The sequence below is a fragment of the Neofelis nebulosa genome, chromosome 8 (assembly GCF_028018385.1).
Source record: "Neofelis nebulosa isolate mNeoNeb1 chromosome 8, mNeoNeb1.pri, whole genome shotgun sequence".
NCBI classification, from domain to species: Eukaryota; Metazoa; Chordata; class Mammalia; order Carnivora; family Felidae; genus Neofelis; species Neofelis nebulosa.
The window spans coordinates 11,681,236-11,706,825 of NC_080789.1; the positions used below are offsets into that span (position 1 = coordinate 11,681,236).

General features: G+C 53.2%; 1 protein-coding gene and 1 long non-coding RNA gene across 2 annotated transcripts in view; one reads left to right on the top strand and one right to left on the bottom strand.

Annotated features, from left to right (window-relative positions):
* LOC131518915 (uncharacterized) overlaps nucleotides 1-10,781 on the bottom strand; it is a 24,502-nt gene extending 13,721 nt beyond the window's left edge. The window contains exons 1-2 of the long non-coding RNA XR_009265349.1: nucleotides 10,601-10,781; nucleotides 3,667-3,936 (exon numbers count right to left, since the gene is read on the bottom strand). This is a non-coding gene — a long non-coding RNA (uncharacterized LOC131518915). The remainder of the gene's footprint in view (nucleotides 1-3,666; nucleotides 3,937-10,600) is intronic.
* Nucleotides 10,782-10,912: 131 nt separating this feature from the next.
* On the top strand, nucleotides 10,913-22,648 carry TXN2 (thioredoxin 2). The gene is made up of 4 exons (XM_058741413.1): nucleotides 10,913-11,034; nucleotides 12,029-12,282; nucleotides 14,110-14,233; nucleotides 22,031-22,648. The coding sequence occupies exons 2-4, from the start codon at nucleotides 12,029-12,031 to the stop codon at nucleotides 22,142-22,144; spliced, it is 492 nt and encodes a 163-aa protein (XP_058597396.1). The 5' UTR covers nucleotides 10,913-11,034; the 3' UTR covers nucleotides 22,145-22,648.
* The last annotated feature ends 2,942 nt before the right edge of the window (nucleotides 22,649-25,590 follow it).

Here is a 25,590-nt window from a genome sequence, read left to right on the forward strand (position 1 = left end):
ACCCAGGCGCCCCTGTAATAGCAAGTGTTAATAAGCTTTTTGTAATTACAAAGATAATTACAAAGCACACTCATCGAAAAACTCTTGGTAAAATATAGCTATGGTATTGCACCATTTAATATGCATATGCTGAGGGATCGATGAAAAAGAAAAGTGGAGGGCACCCGGCTGACTCAGGCAGAAGAGCATGCAACTCTTGATCACAAGGTCATGAGTTCGAGCCCCACGTTGGGTGTAGAGAGTAAATAAATAAAAATAAGTAAATAAATAAAGAAATACTTTAAAAAATAATTGTAAGAAAATAAATAAAAGTGAAGGAAAGAGAAGCACGAGCCAGTTAAATAAAGGAAGCGAGTCCATGGAGACTCAGCCCTTGTTATGTGGTTGCCTGAAACTAACTGGTGGAAACTCAGGAGTCTGATGTCCGTCTTTGCCTCAGTAAAACCACAGGTAGCCTGCTAACTATCGTACATTTGTGCGCATCAGCAAGACAACCCAGTATTCCACTGAGATCAAACGCTCTGCACTTGAAAGGGACTTTCGCCTAGGCAAAACGAAACTGGCCCAGCACAACTTTTTTTGATCAAAGGACTCTCCTCCAGCATCAAAGTCTTCCCAACTTTGTCAGGCATGAATTGATCAAGAAGGGATATGGCAAATGGAAGGATTATTGGACTTGAGTCAAAGAGCCCTCGCTACCTACACGTTTGTGATCCACACGCCTTCCTTTGGAGAACCCACTCAATGTCCACCCAACTCTATGGGACCACCCATCACGGTGGAGGCAGGGAGTGGGGGTGAGGGGTAGTCAGACACATAATGCAGACTGGCCAATCGGAAACTGCCCTACAGTCGGACATGTGACCCAAACAGGTCCAATCAGAGTCTTTCCTGAGACCTGACGGATGGACACTGGGAGGGAGAGGGACTTTCCTATTTTCAGACTGTCAACCCAAAGCTGGACTTCTTGTGACTGGTAGTAGGCATCTCTCCCACGACATGGAGAATGAAATCAACATGATGAGGAAATCAAAACAAGCAATGGAAAGCCCACAGAGCTCCCCAACATTATTTGGGTCCTGATCCCACTGTACCTAAGCTAGCTGCATCCCTGAACATGCCAGTTATGTGAGCTAATAAGTCCCTTTTCGTGAGCTGGTTTGAGTTGGTTCCTGACCTTGCTGGGTGAACTGTGGAGACGGAGCGGCCATGGGGCCTCGACCCAGCCCCTCCCAAAAGTCGCCAAAGGTTCTTGGTCTTGTCACAAGAAGAATTCAAAGACAGACACGCAGCACAACGGACACGCAACACAAGCAGGAAGGTTTATTAAAAGGAAAGTACGCTATTGAGATGTGAGCTCCAGCAAGCTCAAGAGAGAGAAAGACAGCTGTGTCCCTGGGGTTTGGGTTCCTATCTTTTATTGGCAGTTGGGAACGAGGGGGCAAAATATTCATTCCTTGCAGCAGAGAAACAGGGTTTCGCACTTTTTCTTCCTAATATGGTCAGAGGTTTCCTGTTACGGCGCACGCCTGCCATCTTGAGCCTGTCTGCTTTGATCTGGCTTCTTGTGGCATGCTGCCAGGACAGGGCCCTGACAGCTGGCCACAACTTCCTCCTTGCTGGCCTCCAGGTATCTTGTTTGAACCTAACTGCCTACTGTAACGCAGAAGAATCCTGACTAACCCAAGCCTCAAAGAGGGCCATTCTTGGGGACAGGGTTAAGGGACTTCCATTCATACACCAAAACTGAAGGACCTCTCACTCCATTCTTCTTTCTCTCTCTGTCTTTTAACACACATTTGCTGAATGCCAACCATGTTCAGGCTCAGGGCTAAGCGGAGCATGCAACTCTTGATCTCAGGGTTGTGAGTTCCAGCCCCATGTTGGGTGTAGGGATTACTTATAAATAAAATATATTTTTTTTAAGCAATACAGTAATAAAATCTTTAAAAAAAAAAAACTTTTACTGGGCATCTAGGGCTAAAATGGAGAATAAAAGAATCAGAATCCCTTTCCTCATGGAGTTCATCGTCCAACAGAGAAAACAGACCAGACACTTAAGCAGTAAGAGTCCTCAGGATACAGAACGTAGAGCGGGGCTGAGGGATTACATAAACTCCTTGCCCTGATCTATTTCCATTTCCACCTGTGATACTGTGACTTAAAATAAGAAAAACATATTTGGTTTTCATCTCCATTTCTGGCACAGAGCTCCTAAAACCCTTGGAATTTCCTAAGTGACAAGAGCAATAAAGGTATCTTTTGCTATTCAAACCAAGGCCCTATGAGCCACCCTGGAGTTTCTGTTTATGTGGGGACTTTTGGAAAACCCCTAAGGATGGGAGCTGGTTGCTGGGGGAACCATCCAGGTGATGGGAGGACTGGAACTTTTAGCCCCACCCCCTCACCTCCGGGGAAGGAGAGAGGGGCTGGAGATTGAGTACAACCACCAATAACCAGTGATTTCATCCATCATATCTTTGTGCTGAAAGTTCCATTGGGGCGCCTGGATGGCTCAGTCAGTTGAGCAGCCGGACTCTTGATCTCGGCCCAGGTCATGACCTCACAGTTCGTGACAGCGAGTGGAGCCTGCTTGGGACTCTTTGTCTCCCTCTCCCTGCCCTTCTCATGCACTCACTCTCTCTCTCTCTCATAAATAAAAAAACAAACATTTTTTAAAAAGAAATTTCTTATCAAATATATTCACTAGTATTTTTTTTATATGTACACAAGACATATATTAAATTTTCTTTAAATAAATCAAAAGGAGGGGCATCTGGCTGGCTCAGTAGGTAAAGCATGGGACTCTTGATCTTGGGGTAGTAAGTTCAAGTCCCATGTTGCATGTAGAGATTACTTAAAAATAAAATCTTTAAAGGGGCACCTGGGTGGCTCAGTCAGTTAAGCATCTAACTTTGGCTCAGGGCATTATCCCACAGTTTGTGGGTTAGAGTCCCCGCATCGGGCTCTGCGTTGACAGCATGGAGCCTGCTTGAGATGCTCTTTCTCTCCCTCTCTCTGCCCCTTCTGTGCACTCTCTCTCTTTCTCTCGAAATCGATAAGTAAACTTAAAAAAATAAATAAGATATTTAAAAATCAATCAATCAGTCAAAAAGAACTCTTTCAATAAGCATAAAATAAGAACTGTAAGTGATGAGAAAAATGGTTTCATTATTCCGGGGTCAATCAGAAAAACAAGCTACACAACGCATTTCAGATGAGGACAATTAATATAGAGAATTTGTTGGGGGCACCTGGGTGGCTCAGTTGGTTAAGCATCCGGCTTTGGCTCAGGTCAAGATCTCACAGTTCATGGGTTCGAGCCCTGCGTCGGGCTCTGTGCTGACAGCTTCAGAGCCTAGAGCCTGCTTCGGATTCTGTGTCTCCCTCTCTCTCTGCCCCTCCCCTGCTCATGCTCTCTCTCTCTCTCTCTCTCTCTCAAAAATAAATAAAACTATATATATATATATATATATATATATATATATATATATATATATATGGAGAGAGACAGATAATTTATAATATAGGCATTGAGGACCAAAAAGGCAAAGGGAACACAGAGATAACTCAGGGACAATATGTGCAAACCCAGCAGCATCCCTGCCACCTCGGGCCGGAACCCAGACCTCCGAAAAGGAGGCACGACTTGCCTAGTGTCGGTACCTCTCGAGGCATATGATGAATCCAGTTCTGAGGTCCCGAGGAAAGCTGGAGGCTGGAACCAACAGCTGCCGCCTGGGAGAGGAGCCAGTGCTCCGGACAGTAGTAAGAACGGGAAGCAAAGAGGAAGGAGCAAGTCCCTTCTCCCTCCTCCCGCCTTCTTGTTTCCCTCCAATGGCCCTGAGTGGCGGAAGCTGGCCAGCAGGCAAAGGCACCGTGTAGCTCACAGGTCTCCAGTGCTGTCATCACAAAGCACAATATGGCAGAGTGGATCTGGAGTGGAGAAACAAAGCTTAATAAGAGGCACAGCAGTGGTCTTGTTTCTTAGTGACACGTGAAATGATTGCGCAATGTGTATCTGATGGCCCCTTAGGGTCTCTGAAATAAGGGAGCTAAGCTATTAACATGGTGGCCATTGCAAGACCCAAACCACGAGTGATGGACAAAAGATGTGCTTAGTCCTCCCCAAACGCAACAGTCACGATGAGCAGTGCAGAGCGGGTATGTGGCTCCGCAGAGTGAGGGACTCAAACTCCTACCATTTTTCTCCACCATTTTCAACAAAGGACCTGAACACCGTGGTCCAAAGTAGTTACTCCAGCTCCAGCCGACACACCCACATTCCAACTAGAGAGAAAGGGATGGCGTGCCCCCATCCTTTTATTTACTGTTTTTTAATTACTTATTTATTTTAAGTAATCTCTACGCCCAACATGGAGCTCGAACTCACGACCCCCAAATCAGGAGTCGCACACTCCCCTGGCTGAGCCAGCCAGGTGGCCCCATGCCCCATCCTTTTAAAGCAGAGGCTGGCAAAGCAGAGGTTGGTAGTAACCCATGGGCCAAATCTGGCCTACTGCCTGTTTGTGTAAATAAAGTTTTATTGAGACCCAGACATGCTTATTCATCTACGCATTTGCCCATTTCTGCTTTTGCGCTTTCAACAACAGAGCTGAGGCGTTGCGGCAGAGACCTTAGGGCCTGCAAAGCCTAAAGTATTTACCATCTGGACATTTAAAGAAAAAGTGTGCTGACCCTTACTTTAAAGGAACAGCCTGGAAGTTGAACAAATGACTTCCATTCCCCCAACCTAGTTACACGGCCAGAGAGGTTGGGAAATGCAGTCTACAGCTAAAAAGCCGAGGCTCGATGTAAAATTTTATTACGGTGTAAGACCACAGTCTCCACCACCCTACCCTTCCATAAAGTTCTGCCCCTGGCTTTCCTCTCTCCTGACCTTCCCATCACCTGAACCACTGAGTGGTCTGAACTCATTTGCTGATACTAGGTATACTTTATTTTACTGCTTTCTAGAAGTTTCCAGCAACTTCAGCTAATTATGATAACACCAGCTACCTTCCTAGTAGCCATTCCCTCACTGCTTGCAGGCTAGCAGCTTCCTGATTTTGTTCAGAGTGTATACAGCTAGAAGGGCTCAGGGAAGGTGGGCCCAGCTCCAGAGAGTGAACCCTGCCATGGGTCTAATCCATATCCCTTGGCCAGTTACTGGTTTAGAAGAGGCCGTGTCATCCACTACTGGTCAGGCAGAAGTAAGGAGGGTTTCAGGGAAAGATTGTCCTGCCTGATTTTTAAAAGCCACGTCACGGGGGATGAGAAACCCACTTGCTTTGGGAGGATTTGATGGAAGGGTATGACGCTTGCAGCCAGGAGAGCCACACTGGAGGTGGGAGAAGGCCAAGAAAGTTGCAGAAAAGCTGACCCGGTGCCCTAACATCACTGAATCCTGAATTCATCACCTTAAACTACCTATGTTCAGACTTCTCATTTTATAGGGTAATAAATCTCTACCATTTAAGCCACTTTTGGGTAAGCATTCTGTTTCTTACAGCCAAACGCATCCTCTCTGAAATGTCCTTTAGTGTGCATGCCTAATGCACACAGTGTGGGCCTACTATGTGCCAAGAATATTGGCATTTTTTTAAAACAATGGTTCAGGGTTTTTTTTTTACCGTTTGTTTATTTTTGAGAGAGAGAGAGAGAGAGAGAGAGAGAGAGAAAGCGAGTGAGGGGTAGAAGGAGAGGGAGACACAGAATCCGAAGCAGCCTCCAGGCTCCAAGCTGTCAGCATAGAGCCCCACGCAGGCTGAAACCCACGAAGCGCAAGATCATGACCTGAGCTGAAGTTAGACACTCAACTGACTGAGCCACCCAGGCGCCCCAACAATGTTGGCATTTTAATGCTTACAGTTGCATAAGATTTCAATTTTATACTCATTCTACACATTTAAAGAAACAAGGTCTAGGGGCGCCTGGGTGGCTCAGTTGGTTAAGCGCCCGACTTCAGCTCACGTTATTATGATCTCATGGTCCGTGGGTTTGAGCCCCATGTCAGGCTCTGTGCTGACAGCTCAGAGCCTGGAGCCTGCTTCTGATTCTGTGTCTCCCTCTCTCTGCCCCTCCCCCACTCACTGTCTTTGTCTCTCTCAAAAAAAATAAACGTTTAAAAATTTAAAAAATATATATATAGGTATCATAGAGTTAGGATTTTTATTAAATCCAAAGGCTATTTTTACAGCATCGTATCCTGGCTCAAAAGAAGAAAAAAATATATATCTTCTTACTCTTGGCGGGTGTGTCAGTCAGCTCTGATGCCATTAACAAAATACCACAGACTGAGTGGCTTGCACAACAGACATTTAGGCCTCATAGTTATGGAGGCTGGAAATCCAAGATCAAGGGGCTGGTGGATTCAGTTCCTGGGGGAAGCCCTCTTTCTGACTTGTACATGGCCACCTTCTTGCTACCTTCTCATGTTCTCACATGGCAGAGAGAGAGAGAGCGAGAGCAAGCGAGCTCCGGTCTCTCTTCCTCTTCTTGTAAGTGTAAGGACACTGGTGCCATCATGGGGACCCGACTCTCATGACTGATCTAAATTTAATTATCCCTCAAAGGCCCCACCTCCAAACACCATCACACTGGGGGTTAAGGCTTCAACATATGAATTCGGGGAGGACACAAACGTTCAGCCCACAACGGTGGGCTCTCTGCTTTACATACACATCAGTGGACTTTTGTGGTGGCTGAGAAGAACTGGACCAGGCCCTGGACTCTAGAATACCTGTAAAATGGGGGCACTTGGGTGTCTCAGTCGGTTAGGTATACGGCTTCTGCTAAGTTCATGATTTCATGGTTCATGAGTTCGAGCCCCACGTCAGGCTCTGTGCTGACAGCTCAGAGCCTGGAACCTGCTTTGGATTCTGTGTCTCTCTCTCTCTGGCCCTCCCCCGCTCATGCTCTGTCTGTGTCTCGAAAATGAATAAACGTTTAAAAATTTCTTGAATAAAAAACGCACAAATTATCCTCAAGATGGAAACTGAAAACAAAGATACTCGAGGAGAAACACCTCTTGAAAACTCTATGAGCTTAGACTGTGGCCCGCTACCTCTCTCTTCGTTGACTTTTTTCTTAAGTGCCTCCCTCCAGCTATGAAATCCTCGGACATGTGGTCACTGAGATGCACCTGTCTCCCACACCTGTCCCCTGCCCAGTGGACCCGAGGGAGCTGGTGCGTCTGGGCCGTGCCCAGCTTGCCTGGTCCACTGAGGAGACTGTGTGAACCACACTGCCACCGTGTGGACACTTCTGCTGACAACGGCTGCTGAGAACCGTTGCTGCCCCGCTCGGCCACCAGCTGGGTTAGAAGAACCCCATGTTGCATTTCGATGGCCTAGACTAACTGGCTGGTCTGTAGGGATTGGTGGGTGGGAAGAAGAAGCAGTCTTGAGTCAGATCAGATCCTTGCTGGGGGCAATATAGCACTTGTAAGCTTCTATCTATCTCCTATTTGGGGGACCCTGGACAAACCACTTAGCCCCCATGTGCCTCATTAGGGGGCACAGACGGGGACTCACAGGGTTGTAGGATTGAGTGGATACGTGTAAGGTGTTTAGAACAGCATCAGGTGTTGGGTAACTCTTCAGTATATCAACAGCTTTCAAACCCTCTGACCACGACCCACAGTAAGAAACACATTGTATATCACAACCTAGGACACACAGACCTAGACATAACACCAACAACTGTTCCAGTCTTTCCTGCAATCTCCCGGCCCCCTATGGGGGAGGCATAATTCTTCCCATTTCTCAGATGAGAAGCCTGAGGCCAAGAGGTGAAGTCACTGTGGGATGAGGATAAACAGGACTGGTCCTCCTTCGGAATTCAAAATGTGAACTGAGCAGGGACATTGGCCTTTCAGAAAATGCAGCGGAAAGGAGGGATAGGATTAGTAGGCGACTGGAAGAGAAGGTGCTGGAGCTTCAGAAACAACAGAAGTGAAAACGGACGAGGGGGAAGCTCCCCAGCCAGACGGCATCTGAAACTAGCAAACAGAGCTGCACCAAGGGATGCTGACCTCAGGTGCTCCCACCGTGGATTACCACTGTTGGCTCCAGCCCTGGGCACGGGCAGAGGCAAAAGCAAGAGATCAGACAGGGCAGGGAGGGCCACGCCTGCCCGTGGCTCTCACCTGGCCCCCTGCCTGTGGTGGACAATCTATTGAAAGTGGAAGGCTGACACAGCTGGTGATGGCCAGGGGTTGTGGGTCTCTTCCAAAAATTCCCTCACCCACCCCAGAGGACGTGCACGCCACGGGAGTGAGGGAGCGAACCTGTCAACCGCACAGAGAACAAACAGCGTACTATGGCCAAGACGAAGGGGAAACAAACAAACAAACAAAAAACATGGCAGCGATTTGGGAAGGGTATAATGGAGCCACGTGATATGGTGGAGACAATGGGATTTGGGGTAAGAAGGTGTGATTTGTGCTCCTGCTGTCTGTTCATGGGACAAATAATCACGGAGCACCTGCTATCATGCACCAGGCCCGGAGATAAGCCATGGAGAGACAGATGGACCCTTTGGGAGCTGACAGTACAGTGAGGAGTGAGGAACAAAGAACAGACAATATTTTGTAGTTTCCGCACCAGTAGCCCGATCCCCACCGCTCTGGTCTGTGATCACTGCACTTTGGGGAACTGTGCATCCCCCTCGTAGCTTTGCTCAGTGTCCGTGGTATCTTTGCGGACTTCCCAACACCAGAGTAAGTTTTTCTGCCAAAATGAGAGGTTCTTGGTGCCTTCTAGACTTTCCACACCTCCCAACGTGGGAGGATTGTGAAACTTTCCACAAGACTGCTTCCCTGGCCTCTCCATCCTTCTGGTGTTGGTTTTTCTGGGTTTGACACAAGCCCACGAGATGTCCTCCAAAGCCTCTGACGGTCTACCCATCTCCTCTCCAGCCCACTTTAGTTAGACTGCATCACTGTGAGGCCACCAGCCCTTTTGTCTGAATTCTGTGAATCTCCACCCGGCCTGCCTGTGGGTGGAACCTGGACAGTACTGTCACCCTCCTGTCATCTCCCCCCACATCCCAGGCACTGGCTGTTTTCTGTGAAACTGGGAGTGAACACGTTCGGCTTTGAACTGGCCCTGAGGAAATGGGTCAGGAGTTGTGTGGGCAAGAGGGAAGGCTGAGAGCCATTGGAAAACTAAGAATGAATTTTGTTTTCGATTTTTTATTTTTAAGTAATCTCTATACCCATCTCTATCTCACAACCCTGTGATCTAGAGTCACCTGCTTCTCCAGCTGAGCCAGCAGGGTGTCCCGAATTTTTTTTCTTTTTAACATCTTTCTGTATTAGTAATAAATGCAGCGGAGACAAAACAGACAGTAACAATACAGAGTGCTGAGTGTGGTGGCTGATGTACAGAGGCACAGGGGCTGCGGAAGGTCGAAGAAGGGCATCTCCCCGGCTAGAGGAGGCTCAGGAAAGCGTCTCCAGAGATGATGCCTAGTCTCCCCCTTGGAGAGTAGAGGACAGTGCCTTCCGGTCGTAGAGCAACTACAAAATCCAGGGACGGGAGCGACATTTAAGCACACTCTGGAGCTGTATGGGATTCCCAGTGGCTGGACTAGACTGAAACGGAGGTGTAAGAAGGGGCTGTGCCAATTTACCTGCCTTGTGACCTTGGGCAAGTCACGTAACCTTTCTATAAACCGCTCCCTGAGATACCCAAAGACAGTGTTTAATAAACATCTATCGAACATCCTCGGAGTCAGGCACTGTATCAGATTGGTGGGCATATGGAGTCAAATAAAAGCTACAAATTCCTACTCTCAGGAAGCATAAAGTCTAGGGGGAGAGGCAGACACCCACAATGTGTTACATAAGAGTTTTGAACAAAGCACTACAGAGAAGGAAACAATTACTGCTGCTCAGAGAAGTGATGAGTAGGTGTTCCGCCAAGGGGAGAGAGAAAGGAGCATTTAAATTAAGCATAAGGCAAGGAGGAGGGAAAAGGCAGTGATGTATTCATAGACCCGCCAGGCCACGAGTGGTTGTAATGTAAGGTAGAGGGTGCAGGGGGGAGACAAGAGATGGCTGTGACTCCAGCCTGGGCCACACAGATACTTAGCCCCTGTTGTCCAGGCCAGCGACGGTGGGTGCGAAAGGAAGGCCCAGGCTCAAACAAGTTCACGGGTCCCCACACCTTACCCGGGGCCTCAAAAGCAGGCCGAGTACCACCACCACCTGACATCTTGTCCAAGCCCAGTTCTCCAGCAACTCCGGAGACAGGCTTGAACCACGCCAGCCTTTCATGTCACGTATTGTGAAACCGAAGCCCCCCCGGGCCAGGGTGACTTGTCCAAAACCACAAGTGGGTACAGTTGCGTGTGAAAGACAAGGGCCACAAAGCGTACTCTTTACTCCCAGTCGGGGTCTTTTGCCCCTAACCGGCACTTCCGCCTTCAAAGAGCTTAGCTGCCTCATCTGTAAAAAGGAGGAAAAGAATCTCCCGCACCTGTAATTTTCGGAAGACACTGAGGCAAAGGGGTGGCGGGTGGAGGAGTCTGCAAAACCCGGAACCACGCCTCCCTCCCGCCCTTTCGCCCTTGGGTAACTCCCTCAAGCTCCCACCTCCTTCCTCCTCCTCTTCTTCCGGACCCTCCTCGAAGGCCCGCCTGCCTTTTTCCGGCCCCTCCCCGAGGGCCGCCCCTCTTCCGGTCTTTCCTTAAGGACCCGCCCCCTCTTCCGGTCACTCCCCCCCCGAGGGCCCGCCCCTTCCCCCGGTTTTCCCTCCCAAGGACCAGCCCCCTCTTCCGTTGTCTCTTCCCGAGAACACCTCTCTTCCGGTCCCTAACTGAGGCTCCACCCCTTCCGCTGTGCCGTCGTCCGTCATCCCCATTGGTGGAAAATCCAAGCCGCCCTAGAGTTGCGGAGAGTCGTCCTCCAGGTTGTCTGTCCCCGGAAGTGATGCTCGAAAGGCCCTCCCCCGAGGAAGTGACGGCAGGAGTGCCCTTGACTGACGGGGAGGGCCGGGCCGTGCATCCCTCCGCTCGCGCTGCAGGGAGGTAGGAGGCTCGTGGGGGTGGCTCTAGGTGGTGTCGCGGCGGAGGCAAGCTCCGGGTCTGTTCCTGCGCTGGCCGGCGGCCGACCGGGCGAAGGCCCCGGGCGGGGGGACCTGTCCTCCGGAGGGCCGGGATCCCCGGCGGCGTCCGATTCCCCAGTCCCTCAACGCATGTCCCTTCTTTTTTATTCCCCCCCACACACTCCGGGTCCGGAACCTCTTGGTTCCCCCCACCTTGAATTGTTGCGATTCCTCTTTTCTGATCCTTTGATAACTCCCTTGTGCCTTAATTTCCCGTTAGAACACTCATTAAAATGAGTAATAAAGAATCTGCAGACGGCCTTGGGTTCCAGTGTTGACTCTCATTTAATAGGTTACTTTGGGCGTGTCACAATTTACCTGAGCTTCGGACTCCCTATCTGTAGTGTGAGCAGTACTGTAGAAACTTCCTCCTGGGTGATCTGGGAGAACTAAGGCCCCCTTGGCCCTTGGCAGGTTCTCCATGAATATATGTTCCTCCCTCCCTTCTGTTATAATTCTGAATATCCTGATTTCTCTTTTGTCATCAGCCCAATTTCCGAGTTGTGTTATGTGACTCCTGCTTTTTGATTTTCATTCTTCACTTACCTCTATTCCAGAAATCGTTTTTTTTTTTTTAGGTTTATTTATTTTGAGAAGGAGAGAGAGAGAGAGAAAGAGCATGCGCCCGCGAGCAGGGAAGGGGCAGAGAAAAAGAATCCCAAGCAGGCTCAGCACTGTCAGCCTCGAACCTGTCAGAACTTGAACCCATGAACCGTGAGATCATGACCTGAGCGGCAACCAAGAGAGTTGGTCACTTAAACACTGAGCCACCCAGGCGCCCCCTCCTCTAGAAATCTTATATACCATTTCCTGGAATTCTTCCGGCCCTGAATGTGGAGCCCCCCAGTTCTCCCCAAATACCTTTCTTTTCCTGCAGTGTTGACTTCTCGAACTGTTCCTGCCTCTTTCCCTCACAGATGGCTCAGCGACTTCTCCTGAGGAGGTTCCTGGCCTCCATCATCTCCAGGAAACCGCCTCAGGGTCGGTGGGCACCCCTCACCTCCAGGGCCGTGCGGTGCAGTCCTGGTGACCTCACAGTAACACCCAACCAAGCCCGGTCAATATACACCACCAGAGTCTGCACAACGACCTTTAATATCCAGGATGGACCTGACTTTCAAGACCGAGTTGTCAACAGTGAAACACCAGTGGTTGTGGATTTTCACGCACAGTGAGTCCCAGGGGTCAGCAGAAGACTGGGGTGTTGCTCGGTCAGGTATTTACTGAGTACCTGCTGTGTCTCGTACCATGTTCGATGCTTCTCAGATGTAGTCTCCTTACAAAGGCTGGTAAGACCCAGTCCCTGCCATCAAAGATTGAGTGCAGTCTGGTAACACACACACTAGTAAACAGTCCTCAAAGCTCCCTGTCATTGGTGCTGAGAAACACTCACATTCTGTATCTCGCTGCCCAAATGGCTGAGTCCCCTTCAGCTTGGACCAAAGCAGGAAAAATAGGGACCATCACATCATCTGGTTTGTGGGGTGTATATCAATTCCTGGCCCTGCGGATAGGTTGATGTTTAACATCTTGCCGCCCAAACCGGGAAGGGCTGGCAAAAAGTTATCAGTGTCCTCACAGTGATATCCCAGCACGCAGGGGACGGGCAGGGTTTTCTTTCCAGTGCTGTACAAGTGTGTTTTAGGGAGACTTAAATGCCTCTAGCCTTCTAATTGTTAGCTTGGCCTTCTCATTTCCAGACTTTGGGTCCTAAGCAGCCACCTGGCTACCAAAGAACTGGACAGACCTGGCATAGCCTGAGTTACAAGCTGGGAGGCCTTCCGGACAAACGTCAGACAGATTGTTTTGCCTTCTTTCCCACTCTCTCTGACTCACCACATTGCCTTGGTCAGGCCGTGTGACCTCCTTGTGCCTCCCTTTCTTCTCACAATAGGAGATAAGCTCTTGCAGACTGGGTTTTTAGGTGTTGTGAGTTCCTTAATTGAAATCTCTGAAGGGAAAGCGTTTTCAAGGCTGAGCATAAAATAGGGGTCATCAGCCAGGGGTTCGTGGAAGGCGGAGCTTTCTACCTCCCCTGTATAGTGAGCACTCCAGAGAGGACTTCCCAAATGAGTGATAAATGGGATGATGCCTCATTTCCTTTGACGAGGAAGTAAGACGGTGAGCTTGTTCATTTAGCGCCTGGCACTGTCCCTAGTGCTCCGGAGATGACAGCCTGTTCCCAAAGAGCTCACCACCCGAAGGGGAACAGCTGTGATCAGTACCGTGCTAGCACTTGACGCGGGGCCTGTGGGATCCCAGGATAACCAGGGCTGGAGGAAGACATTTGGAACACAACCTCGGGTTGCAGTTCCCGTGCGCCGCTCGCCAGATCTGGGGCCACGCACATGTTCCTTAGCTTGTGTGCTCCTCAGTTTCTTAGGAAGGCGTGTTCTTTTCCTTTGTGGGGCTGAGGGTTCTGGGCGGTAAACGCTGAGAAGGCCCTGGCGCAGTGACTAGCATGTCGTAGAAGCTCCCTAGCCACTGGTCTGTCCTCCCTGTAGTTGTGGGTCCGTGAAGCATCTAGAGTAACCCTGCAGCTTACAGAGTATGTTTATTCATGTTGCCTTAGTAGATTTCTTGTCGCTGCTTGGAGAGACATGGTCTCTCTTTCTCAAAAGAGGAAACCGAGGCCCCAGAACAGTGAGCTGATAGGTGAGGAGTCTTTGTTGGAACCCAAACCTTTTAACTTCACATCTCATATTTTTTTCTGTGACAGTGCAATTCTCTTATATCTATTGAAATAACCCTTATAAGAGTCTTCTGATGAAGACTGTGATTTAGAAGCCCCGGACCCCTGGAAATTCCCCCGCTGCAGAGTTCTGGCTTTATCATTTGATCTGTTGACATTACAAGTTAATGTCCAAACACTGTAAACGGAGCTAATAAGGGCAAAAGGCCCCTCAGAAAGATGTGGGTCAAGGGAAGTTTCTGGGGAGGCAGTAAATCGATTGCTGAGCACTCTTGTGACTGGATGCTTCCTTTCTCCCCTTCTGAGGTGGTGTGGCCCGTGCAAGATCCTGGGGCCAAGGTTAGAGAAGGTGGTGGCCAAGCAGCATGGAAAAGTGGTGATGGCCAAGGTGGATATTGACGACCACACAGACCTCGCCCTAGAATACGAGGTATGAATCGGCAGGGGATTGCCACAGTGCAGCTGGTGTGAGGGGTGCTTGGGCCCTAGGATAGCAGGTGCGGGACACATCTTGGGGACCACCAGGCAGCCAGGAAGAAGTGTCTCGGTTTTTCCTAGAGCTCTCAGGAATTCAGAGCCCTTTGCAGATGTGACTCTGTTGACCCTCTGAGCCGCTTGTCTGTCTACCCACCTTTAGGAAGTGGAGTGTATGATCCAAAACACCAGGTTATTGTCTGAGTCTTGGGGCACTGACGCACTCCTTCGTTCATGTTTTCATCCACGCACATATTCCGTCAGCCGTCGTTCGTGACCCGTGCAGTGAGCCAGGCATCCGTGATTCTGGCACAAAGAAGATGAATACCTTGTGTCCAGCACCCCTAGTCTAGTCTAGCAAGAAAACAACAGGTAGACAGGTCATTTCAGTGTACGGTGAGAGGTGCTGACAGCAGAGGTGCACAAAGGAAGAAGGGACTGATTGTTGGGGTCGGGGGAGGGAATGCTTCCGTTTTGGGGGACCTCTGACTGGGGCCATGAAGGATGCACAGAGAAGAAAGGCCAAGAGCACAGCACACACTGAGACAGGGTAGTCAGTCTAATGCATTTGGTTGGTCTCTGTGTGCATTTAACAGATGTGTGTTCAGAGTCTCTTACATGCCAGGTGCTGTTTGTTGGTTGTCGATATGACAATGAACAAAGCTAACCCCCTCCCCCCCCCCAAAAAAAAAGGGGATCGGCACACTTTTTCTCTAAAGGACCAGGTGGAACATACTCGAAGCTCTATAGGGCATTGGTCTCTATTGCAAAAACTCAACTGCCATTGAAAGCAGCCAGGGACAGTGTAGAAACAAATGGGCATACTTGTATGCCAGTGAAACTTTATTTACACAAACAGGCAGCAGGCTGGGTCTGGCCTATGGGATCCCTGCTTTAGGTAATAAGTGCTGTGGAAACAAATCAAGAAAATGAGGTGGGGCTGAACATGGGGCTGGGGAGGGTTTCTCTTTTTTTTCATGTTTACTCATCTGAGACAGAGTGTGAGTGGGGGAGGGGCAGGGAGAGAGGGAGACACGAAATCCAAAGCAGGCTCCAGGCTGCCATCTATCAGCACAGAGCCCAGTGCAGGGCTCGAACCCACAAGCTGTGAGATCATGACCTGAGCTGAAGTCGGACGCTTAACCGACTGAGCCACCCAGGCGCCCCATGGGAGGGTTTCATTTTGGAAAGGGTGTGGGGGCACCTGGCTCGATGGAATATGTGACCCTTGATCCTAGGGTCATGAGTCCAAGCCCCATGTCGGGTATGGAGCTTACTTTTTAAAAAATAAAAAAAGAAATAAGTAAATAAAAAATAAAAGGGTGGGTTAGGGAAGGTCTCTGAGAAGCTGACATCCGAGCAAAGACCTGGAGGGAGGAAGGAAATGAAGCAAGCAGCTCTTTGGAAGAGTAATCTGAGGCAGAGCAGACATCAAATGCAAAGGCCCTGGGGTCAGGGTGAGCACAGTTTGCTCACAGAATAGCAGTGCCTGTGTGCCCGGAGCAGGAAATGAGTGGGGTGTGGGGGCATCTTCTGGGCCTCGGAGACCATAACAGCTGGAGAAAGGGAAGAGATGTACTGCGGCTGGATGGCCAGCGTGGGGAACTGAGCAGAGAGTGAGAGCACAGGCCACTGGTGGAGTTGACTGTGGCCAGACGGGAAGGGGTGCTGATCGAGTTTGTAAGTCCAGGCTCAGCGCCCCCCCCCCCCCCCCCCCGCCCGAGCCCAGCTCAAGTCGAGATGCCACCTCCAGCCAGTCCCCAAGGGGATGGGGATGTGCATAGGCTGGCTGCCGGCTGCACTGGGGTGGCAGTGATCCCCCCGCCAGGAAATCAGGCTGCCCCAACCAGAAGGAAAGGAAATAGATGCTGGGCGGGCAAAGCCACCGATGGTCACTGCAGATGAGTGAGGGGGTGTGGGACTGCCTGTGGCGCTGAGTGACTGAGGACGCCTTACGAGGGCTGGCGCAGGGGAGAGGGATGAGTTACTACTTTGATGTTCTGTTTTGTCTTTTTTTTTTTTTTTTTTTTTTAAGTAAACGACGTCCCTATTTGGGGCCCGAACTCACAACCCTGAGATCAAGAGTGGCATGCTCTACTGACCGAGCCAGCCAGGCATCCCAAGTTGCTGTGTTTGAAAGCTCTCTCACTGAGCGTTCAGTCAAGGGGATACTTACTGGCCATTCAGATGCCCCTACCTTTCTCCTACTTGTCCGTCCCTCCCCCAAGCCCCGCGGCAGCTGTGGGGGTGAGCTGAGGGCTGGAGCTCCCAGGACATTCCCAGGGCGAGGGGCGGGCATAAGATGTCTTCGGCTAACTCCTGCCGCCATGCCAATCAGCCTCAGCCAGTAGAACTTTTTAGCAGACATGCCCTCAGCGCCAGCCATGTTCCAGGAACCGTGGTTAACCGGTACAGATGTGAAGAAGAATAATCCGGTTCCTGCCAACAGGGTGCCCCCCGGGTGGTGAGGTTCCCAAGACCACCCCCACCTGCATTCCAGGGAGCCTGGTGGTTAGGGCTGGGCACTGAGGTCCTGTGGTCAAGCCTGGAAAGTGTATGTGGTCTTGGGTCCTCTTGTAGGACCTTCTCGCTCCTCCGTCTGTCCACTGTCCGGATCTCGTGGGTCACATCAGCTGGTCCCAGCCTCCTTGTTTTGCCAAGCCCTGGGCAGAGGTCACTGCAGGGCTGAGGAAGCTCCAACAGGGACTTTCCTGACCCTCTTTCCTTCCTTCCTTCACACCTGTTCTTTTGGAGGAGAGCCAGAGGACGAAGACGTTTCAGCTGAGAGATCCAGGGTACCTCCTGGGACAGCTTCCTCCTTTTCCGAGTGTTGGATGAACATGTGGTAGAAACTGCTTTAAATGGTGTTCAGGGAGGGGCGCCTGGCTGCTCAGTCCACAGAGCATGTGGCTCTTAATCTCAGGGTCCTGAGTTCAAGTTCCACGTTGGGCTTGGAGCCTACTTTAAAAAAAGGGAAAAAAAATTGTTTTCAGGGAATTTGGTCCCTCTCTCCAGGCTTTCCTGAACCTCCCCTCGTGCCCAGCACATGCCCTCGGGGCAAGTCTCCTCCCTCAGGCACCACACTTCTGCTTCACTCAGCTGACCACCCTGGACCCCCACGGTCTCCCAAAGGACAGGGAAGGGAAAGACTCGGGGCTTCGGTAGTTTTAGGGTACCCCCCCCCCACCACCACCACCCGATCGTGCACTGCCCTGGCTTGGCCAGACGAAAAGCTCTCTGCTCTCCGTCTCCTCATCCCAGCTGCCTGGCTGGGCATTCCGTACAGACCTTGCCAGCTACTAGGGGCAGAGAGTGGATCCAGATGTGGACCCTCGAAGCTTTATGCTTTCCTCTGGCTTCACACTTGGAGCTGTTACTCTTTTATTTTCTCCTCGTATGGAGAAGGCCCTTTAAAAAGCATTAGGAAAACAGCCAAGCAGTTAATCAGGGGGAAAGTCAGCTGTCATCTTACTGCCCCAGATACAACCACTGTCACCATCTTGGGTGGTGTTTTAAACTCGTTTAAGGTTTCATTTGAATTATTTTTCCTTTTAATGTTTCGTATAACCCCATAGTTTACTGAGTATTACTATTTCATATTATTATGAATACGTAGCTAGAAGCGATCGTTACCGTATCTCCCCGCTTTGCAAGTATTCTAAATCAGTGCTTCGCAAACATGAATACGATCTGGGATGTTGCTTAAAAGCAGATTCTGATTCAGTAGGTGTAGGAAGAGCCCAAGATTCTGCTCTTCCGACCAGCTTCTAGGTGAGCACTGCCAGCAGCGTGGAAACAAACATTGAGAAGCAAAAGTTGGAAAGTCCTATGCTGACCTTCTGGGGGCGTGCAGGGGTCCCACCAGATGGTGTCCATCTCGTGGGTCTTGACAATGTACACGCATCCGCCATTACAGTTGTGTGCGGAATAGCGTCACCGTCTTACAAATCCCCTTGGGTTCCACCTTTTCCTTTTTTTTCCTCCTCCCCTGGTGCCCCTGACAACCACTGATCTTTTTTACTGTCCCCATAGTTTTGCCTTTTCCAGAACGTCATAGAGTTGGATTTGAGTTTTTCAATAATAGCTTTGTCCCAGAACCCTCCCGTGTCCAAAGGCTTCTCATTTGAAACGTGGAGTGTGACACCACCGGGAGCTTCCCAGGCTAGAGGCTGCCCAGCTGCCCGTTCATCCTCGCCCTGCTGGGACCCGGTAGCTCTTAGGCCAAGGGATGGCTCAGCTTGATCACAGACAGCAAAGTCAGACAGATCCCGCGACAGATCCCAGCTCCCGCCCTTCCTCATTCAGCGCTTGTGCGTCTGTCTTCTCTTCAGAGCGACCCCACCTCGAGGCAAGAATTTATGAGGTAGCCTACACAAGCGGTTGGTGTCATTCCTGACCCTTAAAGGAGCCCCCAGTAGGTAGCAGCCTCGGTGACAGTGGTCTTTTCCTTTGCATCAGTTCTGCAGTTAGCTGAGGAGGAGGTGGCCAGCCTCCTGTGACATCTAGCGCTGTGTCTGTCCCTCAGTAGGTCCTCACAGGTGGAGGAGGTTGGGGGGGAGAAGGGGGAGACTGAGCAGGGACACTGAGCTCAGTCGCACAGGGCGAGCCACTGGGCTGCAGGTTGGTGGGGACGGACCACACACACACACACACACACACACCCCACCCTACCCTGAATTCTCAGGGCATCGGGTCCAGCCTGGAAGGCTCCCGGTGGTGTCACAGAGCAGGAGGAGAAGCAGTGCGTCTTCGCACGTCTGTTCATCTCTCTCCTGGCCCCTCGGTCCCTTCAGAGCAGCCAGAGTTGGGAGGGAAGCAGCATTCTTGGTCCGCCACGGCCCCTCTTGCACTTGGATCACATTCTACAGGCGTGTGCCAAGGACCTGTGCACTTCCATTTAAGGCCGGGTTTACAAGCACCAGCCCCTCCTGATTTGTGAGCCAAACTCCGGATCCGCAAAGCCACCTCAGGGGAGGGAAGTCCCATCACACCCCAGGTACCACAGCAGTGTCCCGGAAAAACCAGCTTCCCGCAAGCCCGTTGCTCTGTGCGCCTGTGCGATTTGGACTCACGCTTGGAAGAATGCCCTTGGTCAGTAATGACCAGGCCTCGGAGTGTCTGCGGTACAGCTGACCGCAGTGTGGCTGTGCGCGTGCGTGCACGCATGTGAACACACAGGTTCACAGGTGTGATCGTGGTGGGACTCGTGAAGTTCTTGAAAACTGAGTCCCCTCCAGGCCCCACAGTGAGCGTCGTCCCGAGAGGACACGCGAAAGCAATCAGACTACTTCTCGTACAATGACACACAGCTTATTTATTTATTTAGAGAGTGAGAGAGTACACGCGGGCAGGGGAGAGGCAGCGAGCAGGAGACAGAATCCTAAGCAGGCTCTGAGCTGCCAGCACAGAGCCCGATGCGGGGCTTGAACGCTCAAACCGAGAGAGATCATGACCTAAGCCGAAACTGGGAGTCAGATGCTTAGCCCACTGAGCCACACTTAGCCCCTGACACACAGCTTTTACATTGGTTGAAGAAACGGGAGGGGAGGGGATCCAGTTAGTGAGGGCTTGAGCCTGGTGCCTCAGTTGAATGGCTGGATTTGAGGCACCCTAGCTGCCCTCACAGGCCACTAGAGGGCGCATAAGACCATAGCTCTGGGGGTGCGTGGCTGGCTCAGTCAGTGAAGTGTGGAACTTTTGATCTCTGGGGTTGTGAGTTCAAGCCCCCACGTTGGGTGTAGAGATTACTTACTTAAGATAAAATCTTGGGGCGCCTGGGTGGCTCAGTCATTGAGCGTTCCGACCTCAGCTCAGGTCACGATCCAGCAGTTCGTGAGTTTGAGCCCTGCGTCAGGCTCTCTGCTGTCCGCACGGGGCCCACTTCAGATCCTCCTCTGTCCCCCTCTGTCTGTCCCTCTCCTGCTCACCCTCTCTCAAAAATAAGCAAACGTTTAGAAATATATATTTTAAATTAAATTAAGTTAAAATTAAATCGTTTGGGGCACCTGGACGGCTCAGTCGGTTAAGCATCTGACTCCTGATCTCCGCTCAGGTGTTGATCTCAGGGTCGTGACTTGAGGCCCTGCGTTGGGCTCCAGTCTGGGGATGGAGCCTACGTGTTCCATGCGTGCACACGCGCACCCCAAATGACTGGTTTGCGGCCCGGCCGGAGCAAGTTTCTCTGGGCCCTGCCTGTGCCTAGAGACCATAAGAGCCACATTCCAGACCTTTGTACTTCATGCCACCTCCCCTGCCACAGTCGTGAACGACAAGGACGGGAGCCAGTGGTCGGGCCACGGGCAGTGGCACACGTGGTCAGCCCCCTGCCGGATGGGTCTGAGGAGCATATCAGCTGCCACCGCATCAGCCCCAGGACAGCCCTCAAAAGGGCCGGGAGGGACTAACCGGAATAGGGACTTTGTCATATTACCTGCCGCGTTTGTCCACCCAGAGCCAGTTAGCGGAGGTCAGGGCCTGCCACACAGTCGGGAGCGAGTGGTAGCACCGCCCGAGGTATGAGCTCGGGCTGCTGTGGCCTGCGGTTCTCTTGTAAGTGACCCGCGCACGGTGTGAACGTTCTAACCCCGAAGTCTGGTTTCCCAAGATGACTCACGGGCAGGATGCGCTCAGAATCCCGAAGACGGGGTGTGTTTGTGTAAATTGCTGTTGTTACTTTGTAGTTAACATGTGTAAGAAAAGTCTGTTTATCTTGTTCTGTGTATCCATTTTTTAAAAAAATGTCTACAAACGTCAGGCAGGGAGCCCAGGCGGCAGAAAATGCTAGATGCCAGAGTGCAGCGGGCCTCATTGACATGCCGTGTAATCTGCACAGGTCCCCCGAGGGAACTTGAGAAAATGCTTCACAGGCCAAGAATGTTGCTTGCCCCCGACCCCCCTAATAAGTAAACATCAGATCGTGTGTAGCCGAGCCCCTCCTCCCACGCTGTCCAGTCGGAGTCCGTGAGTTTCTGGACCCTGCTAACCGGCCACGGCAGCGAGCCGACGTGGCTCCTGCGGTAGACTTTTCTGCCATGCTCTCTGCAGCCACCGTTTGTTGAGCGCCACTGCATACCAGGCCCTCTGCCAGGTCCTAACACTCGATGTGCCTGCCAGGCGCAGGGCACCCTGTGCATTATCCCACGCAGCCCCCAAGCCCAGCACGAGTGCCGCCGGTGGCTCCGTTCTGCCGATGAGGACACGGAGACAGTGATGAAGTGGCTCCCCCAGAGTGGCCGCTTCCAGAGCCTGAGCTCCTGACCACTCAGCTTTGCATCTGGATCGTTTGTCCTAAACCTTCAAGGGAGATCCTTTGGTCCCCGTTTGACAGAAGAGGGCACCGGGGCCATGGAGGTGGCGCGGCCTACCCGCGAGGGGCCAAGCCAGGCCACGGACCCCAGTCTCTGGGTCTTCCCTCCTCGGGAAGCTTCTCCGGGCTCCTCAGCCACGCCCCGCCCCCAGCCCCGGCCTGCAGCTGCAGGACGGGTTATTTTCATCTCTCCTGTCATTGCAGCCAAACCACTGGGCCAGTGAGTCAGTCGTGCGGTTGGGGGAGGAAGGGGACCGCGGGGAGCCTGCAGTGGAAAAGTCTCCCCGGCGGGTGAACCTCCAGGCCCCGCAGGACCCCTGCACCAAGAGGAGGGGCCGCGCCCGCCGCCTGGGCCGTCAGTGCCCCGTGGGAGCCACCGGCCTTCTCCACAAAGGCTTGGGAGTGGCGGTCGAGAGGAGTTCACCTCCCCTTGTCTCCTGCACCCAGGTGTCCGCCGTGCCGACCGTGCTGGCCATCAAGAACGGGGATGTGGTGGACAAGTTCGTGGGCATCAAGGACGAGGACCAGCTGGAGGCCTTCCTGAAGAAGCTGATTGGCTGACACGCAGGGAAGAATCCTGGTGGCCCTTGCCCACCTGGGCCCCGGGGTTCCAGGAGGATCCCCGCTACAGCTCAGACCTTCTGTGCTGGCCCTTCCTGCCTCCTGCCTTCTGTCCAGCCCCTGTGGACCCGTGCTTTGGAGACCAGGCCCCCAAACCCTGGGAGCCTCCGGGGCTTCCGGGCCGGCTGACTGCCACTGACCTGGGGACAGCCGTCTTCCCGCCCACTCTCTCTTGTCTGCTCCCACCAGGGCTCGCCTCAGTTCCCCCAGGATGCTGGAGAGAGCCCCAGGCCAGCCAGCCCGCGGTGCGCCGGGCCAATGGCGGCCGCGTGTCCCTGGCCCCTTCCGATCTGCACCCCGGTGCCTGGCCCATCTGCCTCCTGCAGTTTTTCTTCCCTGCTGCTGTTTTGTAAAAAAGAAGAAGGAAAAAAGAAACCCAAACAAGTGAGAGTAATATATAATTCTCTCATTTTTTGTAGGTCTGTAATAAAGAACTTTATGTGATCCCTTCTACCTCCTACTGTGAAGAACAGACCCTGGGCCCCACACTAAATTACCCTGTAGCCACCGCCCCCCACCAAAGAGCCACCTTCCTTCCTTCCCGGGCACGAGGGCGGAGAACATGCACTGAGCAGAGGGAGGGGGGAGTCAGGCCTCTGGAAGCCTCACTGTGAACAAACCGGACCAATAAAGCCAGGGTTTGCTCTTGTGTCCCCTTCCCAGGCTGGCCTGCCGTCCCTGCTTCCTCTGACTCTCCGCCACCCTCTTGCCCTTGGCCAGCCTCTCCTGTTACTAACAGTGCTGTCAGTCGTGGCCGCTGTCCCGGTGCCACCTTCACACACAAGGCAAGAGGGCGCTTCCTGTCCCGTTATGCAGATAAGGACATGGGCTCATAGGGCGCAGAGCCCGGGTTTCTACCCAGGCGTGGTTGCCCCTGGAGCCTGGGCTCTTACAGCCGATCCCCTGGATGCTTCTAGCGCTTCCGTCTCTGCCAACGGGCACAGGGCCACTCCCGCGGCAAGCCTGGCCCCCTGAGGGAGCTGGGCTGGCTGTTCCCTGTGTGTGCCACAGGACCTCCTCCGCCTCGGCCAGCCTCTCCGCCCCTTCCTGTTCCCGGCTCCCCTCGGCCCGCGGAGCAAGGTGCCAGCCCAGAACGCCCGCCCTCTATCTCCCTCCTGGGGCCAAACAGCCCTGAGGCTCAGTTGCCCAGCCAAGGCGCCGGCATCCTGGGAGCCGTGGGCGCTCAACACCGGGGGTACCCTTGCCCTCGGCCGTGGGGTGCCGTGACCACTCCTGTGTGCTTTGTCCTCGATGGCTCTCGTGTGCCTATTGAAACCGTGTGAGCACCACCTGGGGAAGGCCGCTGTGGCGGAGGCAGGAGAGCCGGGCCGCCCCGGGAGCGGCCAGAACCACAGACCGGGACCTGTCACAGGAGTGCGGAGGCCAGATAAACCAGCACCTGGCAGTAGCAGAGGGAGGCCAAGGGCCGCGGGGCAATGGGCAGTAGCAGCCAGTGCCCGGAGGGCGCTCACGGGGCGCCGGGCCTCCTTCTGGGCTCCTGACCCCTCGGTGGCCGCACAGGGTTAGCGTCCTCGTCAACATTCCCTTCTACACGTGGGACCGACTCAGAGGTTGAGGCCCTTGTCCAAGATCACGAAGCCCACGGGCCCCTGGGGCAGGGATCGAGGCGGGGCAGGCTGCACCTGTACCTCTCCTGTCATCCTCCAGAATGTAGCGTATGATCTGAGTCCCACAGCCCACGGGGCAGACGGGCCGGGCGGCGGCTCACTTTACAGAAGAGGCGCTGATGCAGACATTGAATAACTTGCACAGACGCCCGGTGAGTAAGGTGGGGGCGGGCAGGGCTCGGAGTTCAGGGTCGGGGCGCCGTGACTCCTGCGCCCGGGCCCCTCCCCGCGTGCCCCGCTGCCACTCCTTAAAAGGCGCCCTCTGCCAAGCACTTTCCACACTCATTACCTCACTCCATTCCTCTCTCGTGAGGCAAGCACTATTCCCAAATTACAAGTGCAAAAGCCAGTTCGGAGAAATTGACTTACCCAAGGTCATGTCTAAAAAGTGATGATGCTGGGGCGCCTGGGTGGCGCAGTCGGTTAAGCGTCCGACTTCAGCTCAGGTCACGATCTCGCGGTCCGTGAGTTCGAGCCCCGCGTCGGGCTCTGGGCTGACGGCCCAGAGCCTGGAGCCTGCTTCCGATTCTGTGTCTCCCTCTCTCTCTGCCCCTCCCCTGTTCATGCTCTGTCTCTCTCTGTCTCAAAAATAAATAAAATGTTAAAAAAAAAAAAAAAAAAGTGATGATGCCACTTGTGAACCCGGGTGGGGGCCCGGCCTCTCCACCCCCGGCAGGTGTGAAAGGCTGGCGAAGGCCTCGGGGCCTGGGGGGCAAGGCCTCTGCACTGCCCCGAGCTCCCTCTCCTTAAAAGGTGTGCCTTGGCGGGAGGTGAGCCGGTGGCCTCGGCCATCCCAGGCTGGCAGGCTGTGCCGGTGCGGCTGTTCAGGCCATGAGTCACTGGCTGCGAGCACAGAACCCTCAGGGTGATCCCATTTGACTCATTCCACAGCGCTGACCTCACCGGGACGCTGCTGGCTCTGCATCATGGCCCCGCTCTTGCCCTTCTGGGCGCCTCCTCGGGCTCCCGGGCTCCGGGGATTGGCGGTGCAGCTACAGGGCCCGGTGGTCCCGCTGCGGGGCAGGGGGGGACCGGCACCCGCCCTCAGAAGCACACACGCCCTCCGGGAAGGCGGGCACGGCCACGTGCACTTGGGGCCCCCCAGACGTCCCAGGGGCGGCATCTATACATGCATCCTCCCGATGCCTGAGGTCAGGGACGGAAGCTCGTTTGTCGTGCTGTCTGCGTGTTCTCCGCTACAATCCCCTGCGCTCCCTGCCAGGCCGAGTTCTCCCCATTTCTCAGAGGAGGAGACTGAGGCCGGAGTGATGGCCGTGGAATGGCTGAGCCAGCAGGAGGGCGCGCCATCAGAGCGCGCACTTGGATGGGGAAGGAAACCGACCGTGCCCTCCAGAAGCTCGCAGAGCAAGGGGCTGCGGGCCACCCCGGAAGTCTCCCTCGGAGGGGCACCGGGAGGGTGACTTACCCAGGTCACAGCCCATTTGCGATAGGGACGTGAGGCCGAGGGCCCTGACCTCGGCCAGCCCTAACATGAAAATGAGTCACAGCCTTTCCTTCCCTCGGCTTCGGGAGAGGTGGGGAGCACGCCGTGGCTCTGAGGAGGCCAGTCTCTGGGGCCGGGACCAGTCGGGTCAAGGGGATGTTGACCGTGCTGCCGCTCTCTTCCCGGCAGTCCCTGCCCAGGGCGAGGGGCTCAGCCCCTGCCCCAGACCCCCCGGGGAAAGTTTCTCCGGAAGGTGAAGGCAGTTCTGGCCAGGCCGCCGGAAATCCCTGATGTGTGGGCCCTGACCTGGGAGG